Raw genomic sequence first — 15,142 nt, 5'->3', positions numbered from 1 at the left:
ACCGGAGGAGCTGGACTGCGACTTGGCGGGCAAACTGAGCCCTTTAGGCACGTTCCTGTGAACAGTGAGGAAGCATCCGGTTCTGAAATAAGTGTTGTGATTAATCTGGGATAAGACTAGCAATAACAATCAGAAGACTCGCTGATATTTACCCAATGCCTACAAGATAGTCGGCATGGACTACGGCATGTTTGAACGGCGGTGCCTGAGCCAAAACCAGGGGGAAATGAAGTGTCCTTGATGCACACCCTGAGTGTGTGACCACGGGCACGCCGCTTTCTTCTCCAGGAGAGGCCTTGCCTCCCAGCCCCGGCTAAAACAAGCTCAGGCAGCGGCCTGGCCTGCATCTGTGCCTCCTCAGCTCGTCCTGCTGTGTCTGTGCCAGGCTCTTCCACAAACGACCACGGCTAGGTGTGCACATTTTAGACTCAACACACACATGCACACCAGCACACACACATACATGCACGCAGCCATACATGCAACACAGGCATGCTGACACAAGTGCACACAGACATACATATGCATGCAGTCATACATGCACACATGCACAAGCCCTGCACACACACTTGTGTATACACACACACACATGCAAACATGCTTACATACATGCATACATGCACACAGCACCCATCCCACTAGTGGACACTTGGAGAAGGTCAATAATATTACCTGATGTGTACAGCCAGAATAAATGGGAGCAAATGACAGAATCCTGGGGGACACCAACAATTTAAGGGTGCAGGAACCAAAAATCAAGTGGACAGGCTGGTTGGACAGGGAAGAGCATAAGGGGTGATCACCTTGGAAGAGCATTCCAGGAGAAAACCGAGTGGTCGGTAGCGCACACTGAGGAATTCACCTGTGATGTCCTTTCTTTACCTGTCTGGAGCTTACCTTCCAACGCATTTTACTGAAAGTGGTCAGTGATAGGTTAGGCACGTGTTATCTCTGACTGCATTTCAAGGCATAGATCAGTGGAGGGATAATAAAGTGAAAAACTGAATCTGACTCAAGCAACACATTCACTCAGGCTTAAATTATTATTTTAATATCTAGGAGGATTCTGGTAGCATTTTCTGGAATCCTGTCCCATGCCCATATTCCCCAGCCAGAATTGGAAGAAGACACTCAGAAAATTGCAAACCACTTTTATTTCGCTACAAAGCTCTCACTCCAGCTACCCAATAAAGCAAAACATAGACATCAAAGTGACTATTTATTTTCTGGGGCTGCTATAACAAATTATCACAAACTAGGAAGCTTGAAACAACAGAAATTCATTTTCTCACAGTTCTGGAGGCGAGAACTCCAGAACCAAGGTGTCAGCAGGGCTGTGCGCCCTCTGAAGGCTCTAGAGGAGAATCCTTCATTGCCTCTTCAGTTTCTGGGTGGTGCCAGGCATTCCTTGGCTTGTGGCTGCATCACTCCAATTTCTGTCTCTGTCTTCACATGCCTGTCTTCCCTCTGTCTGTGTCTTCTCTTCTTCTGTATTTTACAAGGACACTTGTTAGATCTGCATCCCACCCTGATGATCTAGGATTTTCTGATCTCAAGATCTTTAAATTAATTATATCTGTGTGATGGTTAAGCTTGTGTGTCAACTTGGCTGGGCCATGATTCTCAGTGTTTTAATGTAATCACTCCCATGATTGAATATACTGTGAGTAGCCAATCAGATGAAAGGGAGGCTCCTTGGAAGTGTGGCCCACATCTGTATATAAGCAGACGTTCTGGCTTTTTGCTCTTTCTTGATCCTGTGGCTGCTTCCTGTCATCTCATCTCCCGTTCTTGGGACTTGAGCTGCCAGCTTATCTGCTGAACCTGGGATTCGTCGATCTGCACAGCCTGTGAGCAGGAGCCCTGCTCTCCGACCTGCCGATCTTGGGCTTGCCAGCTTCTGCGGCTGTGTGACTTGGGAAAGGCCTCTACCCTGATCCACAGACTTGGGACGTTCTAGCCTCTACAATCACATGAGCTGTTTCCTTGATATAATCTCTCTACATATATATATTTATACACTTTACTGGTTTTGCTTCTCTGGAGAACCCAGCCTAAGACAATCTGCAAAGACACTTTTTCCAAAAAACGTCACATTCACAGATTCTGGGAATTAGAACATGGGCATATCTTTTTGGGAGCCACCATCCAACACATGACAGTGTCCATCGATATGTTATCTGAGAAATAACTCCCACCTTTCTCCACTGATTAATCTGCTTTTCTGTTCCAAAGAATCTGACTGGTAGTTTGCTTTGCCAAAAATAGTGCAACCCACAGAGGGACTTTTTATAAATGATGCCGTGTGACATGTGATAATGGCCAAATGGAGGACAGCTTGACACGTAGAAAAATTTACATTGCATTTTCTTTTCTGCTAAGCAATTTTATTTCTTGTAAACTTCCCTCAGTATTTTTATTTTGATGGGAACTTGGCTTTGGGAGCTTATTATTGGGTAGAGGAGATTCTCATTTCTAGTTTTTCAGTTTCTGTCTGAGTAAGTTCCTTGTCAGTAGGGACAGTGCTTTCAATTTGTTTCTCTTTTCTGTTCTAGCCTTAAAAGAACATACAGAAAATAGTCCTTAATTAATTTGCTGATAAATGAATTTGAGAGCTCCTTGAAAATGAAAATGTATTTTCTGGAATTTTAAAAACTTTTTTATTTTACCTCATTCCCAAAAGGATTTCAGGTGGTTTCCACTATTGGAGCATAGAGAGTATAACAATGCATAGGACAAAAAAAAAGTGAAGCAATGAAAGTGAAGAGAAAATAAGGATTGGAGAAGTAGGATAACACAAGAAGGATCAGGTTGGAACAAATGCATGACTTCAGTTCCTGTAAGTTATTAGCAGAGGACTGTAAATCTTTTTCTTGAGCATCATAGCAACCAAACTGTAGGGGAGGAGGGAATGGGATGACCAAAATTCACAGCATCCACAGTGTTAACAAAAAAATCAAAGATGCCAAAAAGGCCACTTTGTGCACCCTCTTGGTCGCTTCCATAGTCTTCCTCATGTAAGAACAGCATTTGGTTTGCTAGGCACCTTCATAGAGCATCACTCATGTAGGCTGATGGCCTCACATCCCTCATGTAGACTGATGGTTTCACATCCCTCTTGTAGGCTGATGACCTCCCATCCCTCATGTAGGCTGATGGCCTCCCATCCCTCATGTAGGCTGATGGCCTCCCATCCCTCATGTAGGCTGATGGCCTCACACCCTTCACGTAGGCTGATGGCCTCACATCCCTCACGTAGGCTGATGGCCTCACATCCCTCACGTAGGCTGATGGCCTTAGAGAAAATGCCTAAATCAGGCAGAGCTTCATGCAATGTCAGAATATCCAGAACATTTAATAGACGGCAACAGCCTCCAGGAATATTATCTTCTGCAATAAAGCTCTTGATAAAGTGCCTACTACCCAATCCTAAAGATGTCTGTTAATAGAGGATGTATTTCCATTTGCAGTCAATTAAGCAGAGTTAGAATTGACAGCCTCCCAAGAAATTAAGGAGTCTATAAAAGCAAGCAAATAAAAGCATAGCCATGAGAAGAGCTCAAACATACCAAAAATCATGAAGATGAGTGGGCAATGTTGCATTCTGTTATACATAAGGTCACTATGAATCGCAGCCAAATCGACAGCAACAACAATGGGAAGAGCCATAGGTTTTTTGTTTTTTGTTTTCCAGATATCTAAGAACATGGCTGTTGTAATTTTAGCTGAGACAAATTCAGTGCAAGTGTTAACAATATCCTATGTGGCCATTAATTTTTTTTTCTCAACCAAACGTCCATAAAACATCCAATTTTACACTACATAAATTCCAGGTGAATTCTAGATATAATGGTTGCAGACTGTACCCCTGGTTAAATAATCAAGCTTACTACTTAATATAGGGTTTTTTTTTTTTTTTTTTTTAAGATATAAAGCAATTGTGTTGGAGCAATTAATTTGAATTGATTTTAAGCTCCTCGTTCTGACAGTGATTATGTAGTCCTGAGGTTATCTAGCATATGACAATAAAATCTTCGTCACTATACAGCCAGTAAACTGACGCAGGCCAGGGTCAATTAATGGGTTTGAATTTCAGCTTCAGAATTTACAGCTGGACTGCCACAGGCCACTTAATTGCTCAGTTTCCTAATCTGTAAAAGGGTGGCACAATTGGTTAAGTACTCAACTACTAACCAACAGTTCGACTGTTCAAACCTACCCAGAGGCACCTCAGAATAAAGGCCTGGAGATCTACTTCTGAAAAATCAGCCATTGAAAACCCTATGGAGCGCAATTCTACTCTGCAACACACAAGGATGCTATGAGTCAGAATCGACTGGATGGCAACTGGTTTTTTTTGTTTGTTTGTTTGTTTGTTTTAATGGATTTAGTCATATAAAAGGATCACTGTGAAGGTTAAGTGAAATATGTATTTAATGTGCTTGGAGTCACTTCTGATGCATCGATAATATGATCATCCTGTTCTCCCTTAGGGGAAGATGGGGGAGGGAAATGTATGCAGCACTTTGAAAAGCAGTATCAATTCATTAAGACCCAATATAGGAAGAAGAAAAGTGACCTAAGAATTGTAATAGACTTTGTTTATTCTTGTCATAGGAGCTTATTCTAAGTAAATAACTGAGGCTATGTGAAAAGATGTAGCAGCAAGGATACTTATGTTTACAATATTAAAAGACTGGAAACAATTTAATTGTTCAGAAATAAGTATTTGTTGAATATACTAGTCAATGGAATATCAGTCTGCCATAAAATGCTGCTATAAAATAACATTTACAGACAAGGGAAGATGTTTAAAATCTATTACTAAACGAGTAAGAACAAACCACAAACAGCCTCTGTGGCATGTAGCTTGCAATCTATCAGGAGCTCACACAGACGTAAGCCAGTCTCAAGTAGTTGGTAGCAGAGCTCTCCTCTGCAGGAAGAACAGTGTTACCCTGGCTGAAATGAAATGACCACAGCTAAACCTCATCCTTTAGACTTAGAAGCATAGCCTTAGATATTTTTAAGGAAAAGCATTCTTTAGTGTGCTAACTGGTCCAAAATTGGGAGGCGACGGGGAAGGATGACTTTTGAATAAGGAGAGACAATGCTCTCAGCTCACTCATTCATTCATATCAATATTCACTGAGCCCCCAGTACCTGGACGCTGTTTTACGTTCTAAACAGGTGAGATGGGCAACCGCCAAACAGGGCTATACTAGACATTCTGACTTCCTCATTCCAGATCCAGGAGAAACTGCGAGAGTGAGAAATAAGAGGATAGGGGCAAATACCGGACAGAACCAGTCTGAGGTGCCCTCACAGGCACAGAACAACATACGCATGCGCAAAGTACCTCAACTTGTCCTCTTGGTGACTTATCACAGAGATGTCTTTGACATTGGGGTGGGGGGAAGGGCAGAGCAGAACTAAGCCATCATTTTCTCTTTACTATAGCCATTTTGTGAACCATGAACCCCCGTGCGGCCGCGCCAAACCAATGACGACAATATCACCATGGAAGCTGTCCGCCAATAGACCACGTTCCTGAACAACCCCTGAAGAGGAGCCCCTACTCTGTTTTCCTCCCCATATAAACACCTGTGCCTGCCATTTGGGGAGCCATCTTGGTGACACAGGTCCCGGTGTGCGCCTTTGCTTGGCCAATCAAATAAAGCTTTCTTCTTTCGCTTTCACCTGACCCGTGTCTCAGTGTCACGGCTGAGCGAGACCTGGAGGTCTGGTAACACGGGCTTCCTGCTTTTTACATTTTAGTGGGGGACAAGGGCGAGAAGACAGCTGATAAGTCAATGGAGAAGTGACTAAGATAAAGTAGAGGATGTTGTCTGGGTAGCCTGGGTGGTCACAGAAGCCCTCTCTGAGAAGGTGACCCTTGAGCTGGGATGGAATGTCAAAAAGGAACCAAACCAGAAAAGATTTGGTACAGAATATTGTAGGCAAAGGGGGCACCCAGGCAGGATACAAAGTCTGGCAGAACCTGCCAATAATTTTTGAGAGTGTATCAGATGGCAGTCATTGGAGTCCACCGTTATTCACCCTGGGTTCTCATCTCTTTTTCTGATGATGACCTAACCCATCTGGCCCCAGCTCCCATGGGCCTGGATCCTCATCTTGGACTGAGCACCCTGTGGTGTAGGAGTTCTCTCAGGCTGACCCCTGTGTTGTCACTGCACAGCTATCCTTTTGTCCAGGACCTGGTGCTCACAGATTTTCAGTATATACAGAGCAAGCAACAGCTTTGAGACCCACCCACAAGAGATTGGGAGTGACTCTAGGCGTCAATCTATGGGTTCCTCACTGGACTGGAATGCTGGGAGGGATTGGACCGTCGCTATCTTCCCTCCAAGAACTCCAGGGAGCAAGACATGTTGGAAGGAGCCTGATGAGCTAGGAAGAACGGATCTCAGAGGCCTTGTGGGAAAGGGGCAAGAGTTATATGTCAGATTCAAGGCTAGTGACTGGAGTGGATTCACTGTGCTGAAAATCAGTACACTGTACAGGTAGGTCTAGTGGTCTGTCCCTTCTTCCATGGAGCAGCAGGTGACCTGGACACAGTTCCTGTCACCCCCTCCTCTCTCTAGCTTTTGGAAGTCAGAGTGTAGAATGGACAAGTAAGTACAGGCTAGTATGCATGGAAACAGAGGTCGGGGTGGAGGTAGACCAGAAAGGCAACTTCTACTGCCCTGCCTCAGTCTAAACCCATCTAGACCTAACGAGCTTCAGGGCAAAGGAAGTACCCAGAATGTAGGCAGAAGTTAACAATAAAGTGTTTGCCACCCTTCCTTGTGCTGGCACTGCACGTGGGAAGTCTGCAGGGAACCAGAGGGGTGCAAAGGGTTAATGCTCTCAGATGATAACCAAAGAGTTGGCAGTTTGGGTCCACACAGAGACTCTTGGGAAAAAAGGCCTAGTGATCTACTTCTGAAAATCAGCCATTGAAAACCCTGTAGAGCACAGTTCTAATCTGACACTTATGGGGTCACCATGAGTTCGGCTGACTCAACAGCAACTGGTTTGGTTTATTGATTTAGCCATAAAATCATATTATTTCTAGTTGATATCCCCATGCAAAACAAAGCTAACATCGTGCAAGTTGATCTAGCAATGTAGAGTATTAATTTTTAAATGAGTGACATACAAAATGATTTAACAAAACACATCACCTGGTAACTATAAAGCCTTGAGCCATAATCTGCAATTACAGCATATAATTGTCCGGATTTCTGAGGAACATCTTTGTCTTTAACCCACTCATGATTTCGAAGTCCTGTAAAAGACAAGACCAACTCTGAGTTAAAGTTTATCTGTCATCTGGAAACATATTTCTAATATATTTTATATGTATTTAATTTTTCTAAGCATGGAGGTTATATACAATCTTAAAAAACAAAACACAACATCAGAGCCCTGTTTAATTCCACTGAAATAATATCCACATCAGTGGTGTCTCAAGCAGTCTGGCACATTGAATGGCAAGTTGGCGAGCTTACACCTGGGAAATGCAAAGGATGAGTTTGCATCCATTGTAAATATATACTTATTTCAATCTTAAAAGATGTCAAGGGAATTTGGAGTGTAATTTCTAAAATGAGTAAAATCCCTGCACAGGTCTCTGGTAGTGCAGGGAGGATGTTTCAGCTGAGAGAGTGAGGCCAGGCAGCAGGCAAGTGGGAATGGCCAATGGTAACAGAATTTGAAGACCAGACAGCCAGGATGCAGAGAGGAGCTGAGCCGTGTGCAGTTCTTGTTAGAAACCACAATATCCAGAGGTTCTCGTGGCCCACTTAGACCATAGAGGTACTCCTGGTACATCCAGATGCTGCTAGTGGACTGAGGCCCACTGACCCCAGGCAGGCACAGAGTTGGGATAACCAGTGATGCCAGTGTACACTTGCCATCATAAAGAAATACCACCCCGCATGCTGCCATTTTATAAAATACTATTTCATAGCAATTACTGGGTTGCAGTCTTGATTTTAATGGAAACTTTTTTGCTTAAAATTGTTAGTATATTAAAGGGCAATTGTCCAGTGTACTAAGGGCTTGTGATTTGTGATACTGAAAAACTCCAAACTGCGTGTTCAGCAGTAATTTCTTCAGGAACCGTGTGATGAGAAAGAGCCTTCAGTTCTCAGTTTACCAAAGCTGAGTGACCCACTCAGAAAAGGTGACCTGTGTGAAATGTTTGCTAGAACAATATTAAGGATTCTTAACTCTAAAACAACTTTTGTGATCCTAAATTACTATTTTAATAGAAAAAAAGCAGTTTCTAAATTTTCTGTAAAGAAGTCTGTATTACTTTTAAAATCGTAAGTAAAAGACAAAAAGAGAAAAAAAAAAGTATGCTTCAAGACCGTGCAGGTAACTTCCAGCACCTTCTGTGGTATTTATTTACAAATGTGAGCCATTCCATTGAGATCTTTCTCATCACCCAAAAATATCCATTGATTATGGCTTTAAAGATGATTATTTAGTAAGACTTACCTACAAGAAGAAAAATCAATATAAACATCATGCTTATGAAAATCTTCCATGATCGGATTACCCTAAAAAGAGTTTAAAAAAAAATTACCAATGCAATATACACTGTTAACCTTAAATATGGACTTCAAACTAACCACTACAACCAAATCAATAAACTTATTGGTTATTCTAGGTTGAGTCTGTGAATTAGTTAAATTCCTATCCGAGCATCCTTCATTCTTTGAAATTGAGAGAAAATAGTTTTCAGGATGATGTGTGTGTATGTGTGTGTAGTCTCTCCTACTCATCTACACAAACATAACTGACCTGCTGTTTATGCCTATTTCTATGTCTTTAAATGCTTAAAAGAAGAAAACTAAGGAGATTGTCCTAGAGGTCTGGGATGGAGTGTGAGTTAAAAAAAAAAAGAAAGAAAAACAATCTGATTTTGTAGAAATTAGATATTAAGCTAAAGAACTATGACAATAACTATCTGATAGAATTCTTTGAAATAGTCATTATCTTCTCCCCTACTTTTTACTGAAGTACAACATACGTGCAGAAAAACGCACAAATCGTAATTGTACAGTTCCATGAATCTTCGCAGAATGAACATATCAATGTAATCTGGCCCAGAAGAAGACAAGGCGCATCCTCAGTCCATCAGAAGCCCCTCTCATGCCCCCATCATACCCTACACCTTCCACCCCCTGCAGGTCACTGTTCTTCTGAGCTTCATCCCATCCATTAGACTTGCTGTTTTGAACGGTATATAATACATGCGTCCGCTCCATCTGTAGCTTCTTCCACTTAGCATATTTGTGCAAGTCACTCGTGCTGCTGTGTGTGGTTGTAGTTCATTCATTCTTGTACTGTATAGTATTCCAGTGTAGGAATACACCACATGGGCATCCATCCTAGTGTTGATGGGCATTTGGGTATTTTCCAGTTTGGGGCTATGATAAACAATGCTGTTATAAATGTTCTTATATACAATGCTGCTATGAACAATCTTATACATTGTGGCTTTTGATGGATATGTGTATATATTTCATTTAGATATATTCCCAGGAGAAAAATTGCTGGACCATAGGGTATAAGTATGTTCAGCTTCGGTACATCTACCAAACAGTTCTCCAAAGTGGTTGTAGTTATAACCTTTTCACACCCAACCTTTTCACAAGCCCAAAGTAGGACAGGGAGAAAAGTCTCTAACAGTTGATCAAGCTAAGGCAGAAGACTGGGAGATTCTGCACACAAAGCATTCCAACTTGGCAAACTAAAAATGTCTACTTGAAACATATGGAACATCAGATTAAGATGGATTATTCATTAACACAAAACAAAACTTGACGTGGCAGGAGAAACACTGGATTACATGTGAGGAGGGGTGATCTGGCCCTGAGTTCAGCATGCCACCTCAGCAATTTGGACTTCAGTTTTTCACCTGTTGGTTCTGATACTGTTGAATTTTACCTAAACCTTATGATCCTGGAAAACAGTGATGGTTAAAGAAATCCCACACTTTGTGTTGATGGTTAAAGAAATCCCACACTTCATATTCAATACTGTAAATAACTCCTCTTTCCATATGGGCTTAGATAATACTCACAGATGCTCCCTTATTTACCTATAAGAAAGTCAAATACATCACTCAAAATTCCCATTCCTTGCCTCATAAATGAGTAGCTTGAACTGCTTGTCCCCATTAGTCAATCAGAAAGAAAGTACTTGTTGACCAAACTCTGGTTAAGCTTCTTTCCTTCCCCCAAATCCCTGAATTTTCACCTACCCTAAGCCTGAGCCAACATGTTGCTGTTGTCAGTTGCCATGGAAGCAGCTCTGACTCATGGAAACCCCGTGTTTAATAGAACGAAAAGTTGTCCAGCCCTGCGCCATCGTCATGATCGTTGGTATATTTGAGTTCGTTGTTGTGGCTATTGTGTCAATCCATTTCATTAATGGTTTCCTTCAATTTTGCTGACCCTCTACTTTTCCAAACATGATGTCCTTTTCTTGTTGTATTTCTTGTAAGACTTATTTGTTTGTTCTTTGTCAGTCTATGTTGTATTCAATTTTCTTCACCAATGCCACAGTTCAAATGCATCCGTTTTTCTTCTCTCTTCCTTTTTCATTATCCAACTTTCACATGCCTATGAGGCGGTTGAAAAGACCATGGCTTGGGTCAGATGCACCTTAGTCATCAAAGTAACATCATTGTGTTTTAATACTTTAATGAGGTTTTTTGCAGCAGATTTGCCCAATGCAATATGGCATTTGATTTTTTGACATTTCTGGACATTGATTGTGACTCAAGTAGAATAGAATTGCTGATAACGATTCTAGTCAACTTATTACCCATCTTGACAGACCCTTCCTGGAGAATAGGCTAACTTCAGCATAAAATATTCTCATTTACTATCCAATGATATCACCTTTTCAACCTACTTCCCCACAGTTAGTTTTTTTTGTTTTTTTTTTATATATATAGCCTTGTTTACTCTTGGCCTCTATAAAATAAAAATGCTTTTTCCCAAAATCATTTGCAGATCTTATGGTCAGAGTGTTCTCCTATTACAATAGGCCCCCCTCCCTGTAATAATGGTCCCCTCCTCCCTTTTTTTTTGAAAGCTTCTTCTTATCAAAGTCTAGATTTGTTTTTTAACATTTCTGAACTAGTCTCCATCATTTAAAGGCACAATTTCCTGCTAGGTCTAGGAAAAATGGCTATGAAAGTGACTTGGTGTCTGGAAGCTTCTTACCAAAAAAGCCAAACCCATTGCCGCCAAGTCGATTCTGACTCATGGCGACCCCATGTGTTACAGGGTAGAACTGTGCTCCATAAAGAAGCATATCACCAGGCCTTTGCTCTGTGGCACCACTGGGTAGGTTCAAGCCAACAACCTTAGGTTACTAATGAAGCTCAAACCACTTTCCCCACTCAGGGACCTGGAAGCTGCTTAATTTATATTTATTGTTAGGAGCCTCAAATTAGCCCCAATAAACAATGAAACTAAATGATGCTTTGGCCTGGATTCAAACCCTGGTCTCCTGCATCAAAGGTGAGAATTCTACCACTGAACCACCATTGCCCTCTAAGACTAAGATAAATTAAGAAGAAAGGCCTGGAGATCTACTTCCAAAACTAAGCCAAGGAAAAGCCTATGGATCATAATGGTCCAGTCTGCAATCAATCATGGGGATGCGCAGGACCAGGTACTGTTTCCTTCCATTGAGCATGTGGTCGCCTTGAGTCAGGGGTGACTTGATGGCAGCTAACAACAGTTTATATTTAGATTCGTATATTTCCTCAAATTTTGCTCTAGACTACCTCCTTCTTTGAAAATGTGTGCAAATATCAATAAACAGTTTACCTATATTAATTTGTTTAAGTTAGTTGACCAAGTGATGTACAAATTTACTCTTGGTTATCTGCTTTTGAGTTACAGTGTCAGGTGGGCAGTGTATCACCACAGTTCTACAGGACAGACACCAGGGTAGACCAGATGTAGAGCAAGCCACCCAGTTTCCCCCAGTAGAGAATCTCTAAGTAGCTTATTCCCTATTTACTAAAGATTAATTATTTTTTTTACTCAAATTTCTGGCTGCCAGGCTCAATTTTGCAAAGTTGTACAACTGCTACTACACCTTTGCCCAGCCTGTGGGATTCTGCCATTCGGGGGAGCATGCCTTGTTATGACTGGTCATGGTTTTCAAATGCTTCTCTTGGACTTTTAAAATTGTAGCATTCCTTTTATTTTTATTCATAGTTCTGTTTCCTTGTGCAAGTGCTTCTTTTCTGCTATTGGAATGGCGATCATGTTACATTTCAGTTAGGATTTCTCAACAGGTAGTGTAAGTGGGAGAAGTAAACAGGCTTTGGAGCTTTGGCCCCACCCAAGTGGCGGCCTTCCCCGCTGCAGTCTTAGTTGTCTTTGTCTTCTTCTCCTTCTTCTTAATTTTGTGATTGTGGTAAAAGCATACAATAAACAATTGCAAACTCACCATTTTTTAGATATACAATTCAGTGACATTGATTACATTCATCATGTTGTGCAACCATCACTGATAACCATTTCTAAATTATTCCACTACCATTAACAGAAACTCAGTACCCTAAGCTAAGACTCCTCCTTTCCTCCTCCCTTCCACCCCTGGTAACCACTAATATACTTTGGTCTCTATACATTTACCTATTTTAGGTATTTCATGTAAGCAGAATCATACGATATTTATCCTTTTGTGACTGACTTATTTCACTCAGCATAATGTTTTCAAGGTTCATCTGTGTGATAGCATGTATCAGGACTTCATTTCTCTTACTGGCTGAGTAGTATTCATTGTATGGATGTACCACATTTTGTTTATTCATTCGTCTGTGGATGGACATTTCAGTTGCTCCCACATTTTGTCTATTGTGAAAAGTCCTGCAATGAATATTGGTGTGCAGGTTTCTGTCTGTGTTCCTGCTTTCCATTTTTTTTGGTGTGTACCTTGGATTGGGATTGCTGACTCATATGCTTACTGTCTTCTTAAAAGTTATATCTATATTTATTTTAATTGTTATTGTTGTTAGTTACCAAAGTTGATTCTGACTCATGGCAACCCAACGTGTACAGAAGAGAACTGCTCTATTGGGTTTTCAAGACTGTGACCTTTCAGAAGCAGATCACCAGGCCTGTCTTCCAAGTCACACCTAGGTGGGTTTGAATCATCAACCTTTCGGTCAGTAGCCCAGCACTTAATAGTTTGCACCACCCTGGGACTCCTGTGTTCTAATTAAAGAACACATATATTTATTACCTTAAAATTTTTTGTGTTAACCTAGACTGTTTAGTCAATTCTCAACCAAGGATTTAACGAATGCTACTGGTTGCCATGAGTCAGAATCGACTCAGTGGCAACTAACAACAACTCTTTGCCCAGAATCCTAAACCACTGTGCTAAGCAAGGCATACTGCAGAGATTCATTGAAAAAAATAAATAAATAATCTGAGAAGTTTTAAGTTAAAATAGTAATCTTGCTGCTAAAGTTCATTCTTTTAAAAAAAATAGCTTCACTTTCATAAGGTCCCTAGATGGCACAAATAGTTTTCTCTCAACTACTAACCTAAAGATTGGTCGGTGGTTTGAACCCACCCAGTGGTGCCATGGCAGAAAGACCTGTCGATCTGCTTCCATAAAGATTACAGCCAAGAAAACCCTATGAAGCAATTCTTCCCTGTGACACAGGGGATCATCATGAGTTGGAAATGACTCAGTGGCAATGGGTTTGGTTTTCTGGTTTCCCTTTTATAGTCTTTGTCCCCATTCTACTGGGATTAATCTAATATCCATAGAACACAGCGTGCCACAGAAAGCACAGCAGTTGAGAGAGGCCTTCAGAGGTAACAATTTGAAAATGATTTTCTCTAAAAAAGAAGAAAGCATTGACGGGCTATTTTCCACATATAGGCATGTATAACATATATGACTCGTATAACACGAATAACGTCTTGTGGAAATAATTCTGCAAAGTTACATACCAGTTTGAGTCAGGGTTTTCGTGCTCTGACAGCAGAGCAATCATGCTCGCACTACCACTGGCTTCTTCAGAATGAGCTCTAAAAACCCTTGCACCCCTTCTTGTCTTTGGCCTTCCACTCATTTTTCTCCACTGAGTAACAGGTAGCTGGTAGAGAGAAGACTATCATTCATGTTCTCTTTTTTTATTTTAGGGAAAACATGCAGTTGTACATAATGAATTCGTTTTTGTATTTTTTACTTCGCGAGAGCTTCTCCTTCACGGGGCAGACTCTGAGTAAAGCAAATCTTGAAAGGCCTCTGACTCCTCTGTTGCATCACTCTCCTGTGACACATCATAATGGCAGTATCGGCCTCTATGCCCTGCAGAGGTGGTGTACACACATCCACCTGCCCAACTGACAGCACATCCTCCTCAGTATGTGTTTAAAATGTTTAATTGTAACATATTTAAAACATACTAAGTAAGTACCCACTACTCTGATATACTACCACTCGTCTGTCAGTTTGTTGGGCTGTGGTGGCTTGTGTGTTGTTGTGATGCTGGAAGCTATGCCACTGGCATTTCAAATATCAGTATGGTCACCTGTAATGAATAGGTTTTAGCAGAGCTTCTGGGTGGCACAGTGGTTAAGAGCTTGGCTGCTGACCAAAATGCCGGCAGTTCAAATCCGCCAGCTGCACCTTGGAAACTATGGGGCAATTCTACTATGTCCTATAGGGTCACTATGAGTCAGAATTGACTCAATGGCCACGAGTTTGGTTTTTTTTTTTTTTTTTTTTTGGTTTAGGGAGAAAGGCCTGGTGACCTACTTCCAAATATCAGCCAACGAAAATGCTTTGGCTCTCTCGCGAAATGAGTTCCTTTACGTGGCCTTTTGCCTTGCTTTTTGTAAAAACAGCTTGAGAGATTTTTCTTCTAAGCCCTGAGGAGTTACCTTTGCCCTAGTTGTCCACCCTAGAGGCTTTGTTACTTTTGTCCAGGTTAGTTTCCTGGGTAAGCTGTAAACAATTTACGGTTTGATACTTTTTGTCTGGTCCTAGGCTGCCGCTGGCCCTGTGGTTGGTATGCACTTTGCAGGAACTGGTCAACAGACTACGCAAATGAAGTGTCTATGGCCTACCTAGAGGG

General features: G+C 41.5%; 1 protein-coding gene across 1 annotated transcript in view; it reads right to left on the bottom strand.

The window, feature by feature from the left end:
• SUN3 (Sad1 and UNC84 domain containing 3) overlaps positions 1-14,134 on the bottom strand; it is a 45,839-nt gene extending 31,705 nt beyond the window's left edge. The window contains exons 1-3 of the mRNA XM_004389460.2: positions 14,013-14,134; positions 8,509-8,570; positions 7,188-7,291 (exon numbers count right to left, since the gene is read on the bottom strand). Coding sequence (XP_004389517.1) covers positions 7,188-7,291; positions 8,509-8,570; positions 14,013-14,134 — 288 coding nt within the window. The remainder of the gene's footprint in view (positions 1-7,187; positions 7,292-8,508; positions 8,571-14,012) is intronic.
• Between the last annotated feature and the right edge of the window lie 1,008 nt (positions 14,135-15,142).

Source organism: Trichechus manatus, unplaced genomic scaffold, assembly GCF_000243295.1.
Source record: "Trichechus manatus latirostris isolate Lorelei unplaced genomic scaffold, TriManLat1.0 scaffold00247, whole genome shotgun sequence".
NCBI lineage: Eukaryota > Metazoa > Chordata > Mammalia > Sirenia > Trichechidae > Trichechus > Trichechus manatus.
The sequence above is the reverse complement of the archived record's forward strand: the minus strand, read 5'-3'. Positions and strand labels throughout refer to the sequence as shown.